This window comes from Hipposideros armiger, unplaced genomic scaffold, assembly GCF_001890085.2.
Source record: "Hipposideros armiger isolate ML-2016 unplaced genomic scaffold, ASM189008v1 scaffold_123, whole genome shotgun sequence".
Classification (NCBI taxonomy): Eukaryota; Metazoa; Chordata; class Mammalia; order Chiroptera; family Hipposideridae; genus Hipposideros; species Hipposideros armiger.
Window position 1 is genome coordinate 2,889,459 of NW_017731473.1, and position 10,286 is coordinate 2,899,744.

General features: G+C 46.5%; 1 protein-coding gene across 1 annotated transcript; it reads left to right on the forward strand.

Moving 5' to 3' along the window:
- Positions 1 to 1,759: 1,759 nt before the first annotated feature.
- LOC109385741 (protein CutA homolog) lies at positions 1,760 to 9,172 on the forward strand. Its single transcript, XM_019648280.1, is given in 3 exon segments — positions 1,760 to 2,358; positions 5,122 to 5,382; positions 7,116 to 9,172. Coding segments are annotated over 3 exon segments (456 nt in total). The 5' UTR covers positions 1,760 to 2,289; the 3' UTR covers positions 7,242 to 9,172.
- Positions 9,173 to 10,286: the final 1,114 nt, after the last annotated feature.

The window sequence follows — 10,286 nt, forward strand, 5'->3', positions numbered from 1 at the left end:
ACAGAGTCTATAACTATAGATGAGGAAGAAGACAAATCTCTGGAATCAACCTAAGGAAATTGGATGCTGTCTCAGATTTCATTGATGTTGCAGTTGACAAGGATCCTTTGTTTTGGATCAAAGTTCGGCCTTTAAAAAAGATTTTAAAAAAATTGTTGTATACTTAAAAAGAAGTGCAAAAGAACTTCAAAATAAAACAGGAATTGAAGAAAGGGAGGGAAGACAATAAAGAGGAAGTGTGGGTGAAGGAGATGGATACATAATCTGTCTGAAGGGGAGTCTGAGTCTGAATTTTAGTCCAAGTCTGAGTCTGATAAGAGGAAGCAGATAGAAAAAGGGTAAGAAGCTCCAGAGGAAGAGCCTGAACCCTCAAGCAGTGGCACTAAGAATCTTGCTGTATCTGAAGAATCTGTCGAAACCGTAAATGCATGATTGGACTTTCAGAATCTAACCTTGGAATTGAATCGAGAGAGGAGAGGTGCCTGAGCTGAAGGGAAGAGAACCCAGAGGCAGTTTCTTCCAAATAACAGTTCATCTCTAGCCATCCTTTCCCTGTTGCCTCAACATCACCTTTATTGTGACCATCCTTATAATCAATCACCAGACACACATCCTTATCATTTAGTCATTCAGCAAACACTTATTGAGTCTAGACTGTGGTGTCCTGTGCTAAACTTGGGGATATCATCTCAGGATCTAAGGTAAATGGTCATTAACAGTGGCCTTTCTTACTAATGTAATAGGTATAAAAGATCACATTATTTCAGTGGACTTTGAATATAAAGGTTTTCTTAGGACCACTTGGCTTCATTTTCTCTAATTCTATTTTTTCCACAAATGCTAAATTCTTTAATTGCAAATGGAGATTTTCTGAGTTAACTGGTAGTTGCCATGAGACTACTTGCTCTTGAAATGCTGCCATGGTCTTACATTTTATAAAGCACTTTTACATTTATTAATGTTCTGTGTTAATCCTCACTTTAGACCTATGAAGAAGGTGTTATCCCTTCCTTTACCCCGCCCCCCAAAGCTCAGAGGTTAAGTTACTTGCCTGAGTCTGCACAGCTAATGATGTAAATGATAAGACTAGGGCTACAACTGATTTATTAACTACTTTGTCAGATACTTTGATGGAACGTGTATCAGGCCATTGAGAACTTATAATCCCAAAGAATGAGACAGTCAGGTGAACAGGTAATTTAAAATAAAACAGAGGTTGTGAACTGGCAGCCTGTTGGCTAGATATGGATAACAGATGTGTTTTGTTTGTCATGCCTAGTTTAAAACAATTGTAAATTGGTTTCCAGCATGTCCCCCCTTTTTGTTTAAGGTATATTTAGATACAACACAATTCACCAATTTAAATGTATGGTGTGTTGAATTTTTTTAACACTTGTGTAACTACCACCACAATCAAGATATAGAAGTTCCTTAATTTAAAAAGCTTACTTGTGCCCTTGTGCTCTCAATGCCTTCTCCTGTCCCAGTAATGTCATTTTAAAAATTAGGATAGTTCACTTTAAAGAGCTGGATTAAAAAACTGGAAACCCTGGCAACAGTGGACTCTGCATTCCCTGGAGGGCAACAGTCAGTCATTAGCTTGCAGCTCCCCTCGTTGATGTTTCATGTTGCAACAAAAGTGTGTCCCAAGTGCCTTAGGAACACAGGACTGTGGAATTAACTCTGGGGAAGGCTGCACAGAGAAGCTGGCCAGGAAAGGTGAATGAGTTCATAGGGAGAGCCGGTGGGAGCAAGAGTATCTATCCTAAGTCTAGGAGGATTTGAAGGGAGCTCCTGGGAGAAGGGGGTGATGGGGGGTCAGGAAGGCAGCCAAGCGTGCCTCACCTGGTGTTTTTTTGGCGGGCTGGGCCTGTATAAAGTGGAAGGGTTTAGTGTGTGTGTCTTAGTGTTCGTGTGCTGTGCTCTCGGAAGGTTTTATATACCTAAGAAACTTATATGTCTTTCCATCTGTACATCTCTGGGGATTTTATAATTTTGTTGTTAGAATGGGAAGGGAAAATTAGTATTTTTATTTTTGGATGGGTTGTAGGTCTGTGTAAGGTGCTTGGGTTAACGTTTCTAGGGAGATGGCAGTCCAGGGAAAATTCCTCCCGCTTTCCCCGCCCCCTCCACTATCTGGTTCCAGCCAGCCTGTCTGGGGCCGGACTGGGCTGTAGGGCACGGGAGGGCGGTTTAGGCCCTCAGTGCCCGCCCCTCCCCCCCCCATGCCGGCAACTCAGCCTGAGGCCACATTTGCTGCTGCTGTGCCGCTAAATTACAAGCGACGCCATGGATAGGCTGTGCTCACGGTGCCCTCTGCCAGGCTGCCCGAGGCCCTCTGTCCTTACATGCCTCCTGGTGAGTGCCCCACACTGGGATGTTACCAACTCCCTCACCCGTAAACTTCCAACGTGGGGACTGAGGGAAGAATGCACACTTCTCTTTTCTGCTTCTGCGGTTTTGAGCTGGGGACAGACAGGTAGGGACTGGACAGTAAAATCCCTGGAGGCCCCCTATCCACACCCCCCACCCCACCCCACCCCCGTGTGTGCTTCTGAAGTTTACCAGCATCCCTTCTTCACTCTTCGTGAGGAGGGGTGACTAGGCTGGTTCATTGCCTGGGTCAGGAAGCGGAAGGGGTGTCTGGGGGTGAGTACTTGTCTACCGGTCACATGATGGATTCTTTTCCTCGTGTTGCAGTTACATCTTGTTTTTCTGTATTTTTCTGGGGGCTTTGTTTTCTCATCTCAGAACTATCTTAAAATGTTAAGCTTTGAAGTGACTGTTTACAGAGTATGTCCAGTGCTGAGGTGGGAGAGGGGGAGGTGGAAAGGAGAACCCTAGGAGAGGGTCAACAGCGCAGGGGTCTAGCCGAGCTCTGCACCTCACTTTTGGTTCTGTCAGTTTCTGAATGTTCTGTCACAGTTACCTGTCAGTTGAAGGGTTATCTTAGAGAATAGTTGCAAGCACAGCCCTGTTTCAGTAGTACGGCTAGCTGCCGTTTCCACCAGCCTACCGACAGCGCCTGGCACATGGAGGTGAAATGAACTCGGTAAAACATCAACAGATGTAAGAGCCTGATATTTTGATTATGAGTTCATATAAGAGTTTCAATATATTTTTGGTGAGTTTATATGTAAGCCTATTTGCTCTGTGTTGCACTGAAAACTGCTGGCTGAAATGCCCCAGATCTCCCCCAGGAGTGGCTTTTTTTGGTTGGGTACAGGCCATTGCTCCTTTTGTTTGGAGCCTGCCGGAAGCCACCTTAGAGTCATGTAGTTGACATCTTTCAATGTTCCAGTATGTCCAGTTCTCTGCTAAAAGCACTGCTAACAGTGTGTGACCCAAAAACCTTCTCTACTTCACAAGGCTGTCGTTTTAATAACATCTTGCTGGTGTATTAATTTGCCAGTCTACAAGTATTTATTGAGAACCTGCTGTGTGCCATGAACTGTGCTGGGGATACAGCAAAGAGCAAAGCACGGTCCCTTTATTGAATTTGTGATTACAAATTATTTTTCCTATCTCGATTGCACCCATGGCAACTCTGAGATAGGCAGCACAAGTGTCATAACCTCCAATTTCTAGATAAGGCTTATAGAAGGAGAGGAAGTAACTTGTTGAAGGCCACAGGCAGTTAGCAGTACTGGACTAGAATTTAAATCCTGCTACAAACACACACACACACACACACACACACACACACAAATAAAAGCTTCATTGAAAAGTCTGGTTCTTTTTTTCTTGCATGGCCATTGCTTTAGTTCAGAGGACTAGTATGTTGAATTGGTGGTGTTGGTGGAGGTAGTGGGAAGGAATAAGAAACCCAACCCAGACAGGCCTCTAGTCAGACTGAAGCTAAAGACATAAAAACGCTGCTCAGGCCCTGCCAAGAAGTAGGAGCCAGGGCTTAGGCCATAGCATAAAAGGAGTAGGAGGACAGAGGTTTATTTGAGCAAGGCATGAGCCCTGGGCTGGGAGCAGGAGAAACATGCTCTTGTTCAGCCTGGCGTAAGTCACGGGGGGACTCCTTACAGGCTGCCTCTGTCCCTGTTAATGACTCCATTATAACCCCAAGCAGAGAACCCTGGAATGGAAGGTGCTTTCCAGTTCTTCTCATGTCTTTGTATTTGAAAATACGAATTATATCTGGAATGTCTTTTCCTCTCAACGTCACTGCCATCTTCTTAGCTCAGGATCTTAGCCTTGTTTCTGGATCGTTGTAATGGCCTATGTAGGCTATTGTCTGGTCACTCCCCATCCTTAGCTTCACTATATTATTACTACTTAAAAACCTCCAAAAGTACCCTATCACTTGAGTGCAAAGCCCAAACTCCTTAGCCTGACCCATTTCTTTATAGTTTTAGCTGGTCTCATTTTCTCGTGATTTCATACCCACAGACTAACAGCCATGTAGACCGTATATCTCATCTATCCCTAAATACCTCTGGAGTTTGTACATCCTGTCATTTACTTAGCGTCTCCCTCTCCTCTTGTAATCCTACTTATTAGTCCAGATCCAGTTTAGATGGTACCTTCTCTTCAAAGACTTTTCTTTCCTGCTCCCTCAGGTAGAGCCTTCCTTGTGGTCACCCCAGCTCTCAGATTCAGTGGCACAAGTTGTGTATCTTTAGAATTAGGCTACCCTTTCCACTAGCCTACCCACAGTGTCTGGCACGTATACAAAAGAATGGAGGTGAAATTAACTCCCTACAACAGCAACAGATGTAAGAGCTTGTCAATCATTCGTTATTCTCTCCACAGGATGATAGCAGTTCAGTGGTTGGCATTACCTCCAGTAGCAGTTTTGTACAATAAGAGTGGATTTCAAGTCATCCAGACTTGAGTCCAAATTCTGGGTTCAATTAAAAATTATGTGATTTTGAGCAAGCTCCTTGATTTCTGAGCCTCTACCTTTTTTTTATCATCTGCAAAATGAAAAGGGAAATATCTAGGCAGGAAAACTTGAAGCACTGTCGCTCAAGATCCCAGGAGTAATTTTGTGGATGGCAAAGGGGGGGTGAGAAAACGACGCTCAGCCTTGGTTCCGGTCTGCTTGAGCTGGCAGGGTGAATGGGTCATATCACTGCTGACCTGTGCTTTTCTTTTCCCACCATTTAGATCCTGACTGTTTCTTTCCTGACATACCCCATGCTCAGGACCCTTAGCCTGCAGCTCCATTCAGCTGTCACCGGCAGCTATGTCCCTGGCACTTACTCCATCGTCTTTGTCAACTGTCCCAATGAGCAAATTGCCAGAGATATTGCCAGGTATGGTAAAGGTGCTTAGGTGCTGCCTCAGGATGCCCCAGGGAGCTACCGGGACGTTCCAGAGGGGCCACTTGGGGCCCTTCTCTTGCTTCTGACAACCACCCGTTCAGTGATGAACTACGCAGCTGTCTGCTTGGGGTGATAGGAGGAAGCAGCTGACCGATCACCCAGCGCATCCTGCTGCTGGGCCTGAAAGTGTCGAGTGGTGCATGGGGTGTGTAAGCGATATGGACCCACAGAAATAGGTGGCTCACCCAAGGTCTAAAGCCTTATCAGAGTGTGGTTTGGGAATGATTGGCATTGCCTGGGAACTTGCTGAACTGCAGCCTCATGCTCACTTAAACCTCCTGAATCAAACTGCAGCTTCACAAGATCCCCAGTGACTCCCATGCCCATTACAAGCTTGAGAAGTACTGGTCCAAACCAGTGACTCTTAATGCTGGCTACATAATGGGATCACTTGGCGACGTTTTCAAATGACCAGTTTAGGCCCCACATCACATTCTGACCTAATTCATCTGGAATGGGGTTAAATAAAGGGTTCTTCAGAGGCACCAGGTTGACTAACGTGCAGCTAGGGGGGTGGGTCACCCCTATCTGGATGATAAAACCCTTGCCTTCACTTTAGCCAGGAGTCTGTGAATATATGGCTATACCCTGGTCTCAGATTAGCAGTAGAGAAGGCCCTGTGTTACCAGCTTAGCAAAGGTGTAGGAATAAGGCACTTTGGTAGAACCAGCACTGTCAAGAAATTACAGCTTAACTAATGAGCAACAGCCTCAGAGTTAAGAGGGTGAACCCCAGATCTTGACCTCCAGGGTCAAATCCTGGCTTATCCACTTGCCAGTTACAGCATAAGTGCCTGCATATTAGACTTTCTGTGCCTCAGTTGCCCCATCTATAGAATGGGGATCATACTGGTACCTTGGGATGAATTCATGCGAAGTGTACACATGAAGTGCTCTATCAGTGGCAGCTCTTACTAATGACGTGTTACAAATGTCTTAACTCTGTATGTCTGAATACTGTATGTCTACTTATAAAACCACATACACTGGTCCAGGTGTCCATGAAGCGAGTTAAGAAAATTCATTACTTGGGCACTGGATAAAATGACCCGGCTCCCTCCAGATGTTTGAGCACCTGCACTCATGAGCACTTTACAGAAGCAGAGGATTATTACTGCCATTTGACAGATGGGAGACTGAGGCCCAAAGCCTCCTGTTTCTTCATTCTGGAAAATGAAGAAAACGTGCATGGTATGCTGAGGGCCAGGTGAAAGAAATGGGGGGAAGAGTTTGGAGGGTCAAGGAAGATTCCTTGGAAAAGATCAGTGGTTGAGTTTGGCCTTGAGGGATAGAGAGGCTTCCGATTAATCAACAGGAGCAAGGAGAACTTTCTAGGCAGAGAAGAGAATACAGATGGATTGGAGTTGTTGTTGTTTGGGGAAGGCACGGTGATGAATGTGGGCTAGTAATGAAGACAGTAGCTAACATTTAATGAATGCATACAGTACCAGTCATCGTACCAGGTAAGGGCTTTGTATACCTTGTCGCATTTAATCCTCAGCAATCTAATCATGTAGGTACTGTTTTTATCCCCTTTTGTAGGGCCTTTAGAGAATTAAGTGATTTGTCCACAGTTACGGGGCAGACTTAGATTTTGAACCCATGTGTGAGAGACTCTAAAGCCGTCTGGCCCAACTCGCCACTTGTAAACAGATGGGAAACAGGCTCAGAAGCGGGCCCTGAGGCTGGGCAGGGGCTCGGCAGACTGCAGAGGGTTTCAAGTGGGGCTGGCCAGCTGGGTTTTATCGCGTGGGCTGATCTAATCCTCATCACTCACGGGGCTCTGCTTTCTTTCCAAAGGTCGGTGCATCCTTTTGAAATCCCGGAGGTCTTCAGTCTTCCCATGGACCAAGGAGATGTGCACTATTTAAAGTGGCTGAAGGAGAGCATGGAGGAGGCCTGAGTTGGGGAGGCCTTCTGTGGATCCTGCTGGCTGCCTCTAGCCTCCTGGCATCAGCGGCACTCTGCCTCCTGGCATCTTGTCAGCACAGAGGAACTAAGGAACTCGTGGAGGCTGAAGGTCCAAGGCTCCTGAGGCTAGAAGAGGCAGCTGGCCAGTCTGGCCATGCAAGAGCCCAGTGGAACTTGTCTCTGAGTGCTTCATCACTGGGCCTACCTCGAGTGTCTAGGATGTAATTACCCTCTTGGTTCTCATGAGGAGGAACGGACCTAATGACCTGTTTACCTGGAAGCATGTGGGATGAATGCCACTTTCTAGGGGAGCTGCAAGTGCTTTATTCAAAAGGATGAATTGCTAATGGTGCAATTTCAGGGGCAAGCAGAATGATTTCTCCCAGCTAAGGATGGTGTTTGTTACTCCTGAGTCCTCAGGAGGTGGGCCTGGGGATGGGTTTAGGAGTGTGTATAGGACTAGGGGAATATTAGGGCTTAGACACACTCTCATGAGTTGAGAATAGATTTTCTTTCCTAGCCTGAATGACATCAGAAGGTTCTAGTGCTTTGCTCAGCGGAGACAGGTTCTGAGCCCGCCATACTAACCTTTTTACTTGAGCATTGAAATTGAACATCCTAAAGTAGGGAAAAGCCCTGGGAAATGGCTAGACCAGTTTTCTGACTTGCTCCACAAAGCCCCAGGGGTTGACAGAAGGCACCCTGGGGACTGCCTGGGTGGGGATAAGTACATGAGGCCCCCATACTTCAGCCAGTGCAACTGTGATTGTATTAGTTTTATGTGTTGAACTCGCCTGTGATATTTGGGTGGTAGGGTTTTTTTTTGTAAGTTTTCTTTGTTAAAAGTTTGTAAACCAGTGGCCTAAGCCAGTCTCCACTGTAGCGGTTACTGAGGGAAACTGAATGGCACAGAGGTGCAGAAAGGGGGTGTGCTGACTGAGTTGTGAGTGGCACAGCTGAGGCTGTTTACCCAGTGTCTGGCGCTCCCCACCCCTGTTCCATGGGTCGCAGGTGGAGGAGGGCAGGGCAGGCAGAGTCCTGTGGGGTGAGAAGAGACTTGACCTAGGCCCCCTCCAGGAATCTGTCACAAGGTTACTCCCCTCTGGGGAGCCCATGGGCGGTTTGGTGAGGGTCCCACAGACATCTGTGGTGTCCTGGGCCTTTCTTCCCAGAGGGCCTGGTGTGGGGAGCGGTAGTGCTAGACTCTCATTCTGACACCTGCTGCGCTTTTTGGACCTTAGTTCCTCCAAATATAAAATGGGGGCAGCTCTCCAAGGGTGGTTCTATGAAGACCTTTCAGGGACTTCAGGCTGAGGCCCTTCCAAAGGCCCAGAGAATTCTTTTCTGATAGCCAGTGTGGATTTTGGAGGGCTGCCTCAGGAGAAGAACAGAGATGATACTAATGATGCCCCTTTTTATAACAGGTGTTTGATACATAAGAAAACATTGTGTCAGGTAAACACCGCTGAAATTGTCCTAGGGACCCCAGGTGGACTGTGCCCATATTGCTTTCAGGATAAAGTCCAATTTCTTGGTCTGGCTTACAAAGTCTTTCATAACCTGGCCTCAGCTCCCTATTTGCATCTTCGCCTGCATCTCCTTTCCCGCATTTCCCTTTCCGGGAAAGTGAATGGCTTCAGTAAGCTGTGTGGTGTTACTCCTGTGTTCAGGCCATGCCCTCTGCCCGGATGCCCTTTTACGCGAATGCTTGTGAAATCTGGCCGCTCCTTTGCAAGGCTCCCCCGGCTGGAAGGAATCTCGCCTTGCCTTGGTGCCCCTGTCAGCCTTGTATGTTTAGTAGACTGGGAGCTGCTCGAGGTCAGGGGCATGTCGGAATCTATTTGATCTCTTGTACAGGGTTTGGCAAATATTTCCCCAATTGATGTTTTAAGGATTTGAATAAATAAAGCTTTCTCTACAGTCCACAGTTACTTTTTAAATTATGGAATTGGCAAAATACAAGTTTTTTCCCTTGATCTTTCTTAAAGTGGGAGTAATTCCAAAGAGAATTTTCTATCTGTGGCCCTTATTGGGTCATTTTCTGTGCTGACTGCATTGAAAACTGTTTCTTGGTGGGCTTCCTTTGCCTCAGTGTCATAGTTGACTGTTATAGGAAATGGAAGGGGACAGGGACAAAACGCCAGCTCTCTCTGCCAGGCACTGTTCTAGGTTTTTTGTTTTTGTTTTTTAAGATTTTATTGGGGAAGGGGAACAGTGTTGGGGAATTGGGGAAGGGGAACAGCCAAGTTGTTGTCCTGCAATCTTAGTTGTGGGGGGCACAGCTAGCTCAGCTCCAAGTCCATCCGGCCGCCCATCGGCAACTCGCAGCCGCTGAGCTCAAGGTGCCATGTTCAGTCTTAGTTGCGGGTGAGCAGAGCCCACCATTCCATGTGGCAGTCGAACCTGCAACCTTGTTGTTAGGAGCATGTGCTCTCACCAGCTGAGCCATCCTGCCACCTGTTGGCAGCTCAGCTCAGGCGCAGCTCACTGGCCCATGTGGGAATTGAACCAGCGGCCCTGTTGCTCAGAGCTCGTGCTCTTAATGAACTGAGCTATTCGGCCGGCCCGTGTTCTAGGTTCTTAATATTATTTTATCCTCATAACTCAATGTTCTCATTTTGCTGATGAAACCTGAGGTCAGAGCGTAAGACACTTAGAAGTGGCCCCTAAGCTCTGAATCCAAATCTGATTCTAAGTGTGATGTTTTTACTGCCTCTTTCGGAAAGGTTGGCTATATCCTTTTGTAGACCAAAGACCCAGAGAGCCTGCTGTAGCTGACTAAAGAGTTATTAGTTCTGAAAACATCTATGTGGTAAATTGGTCTGGCACTTAAAAATATACTGCATTATTTACTTCTCCCCACAGATCTGGAGGTTGGCGATAGTATCTTCATTCTATAGACAAGGGGTAGATTTAGAGGAGTTCAATGATTTTTAGGGTCTGCATGACTCCAACTTACATGGTTTGGCCACTAGGTCACACGTCCTCCCAGAATGCTATAGGAACTGGAGCTAGGGACCAGTGTTTCCATGCAGGA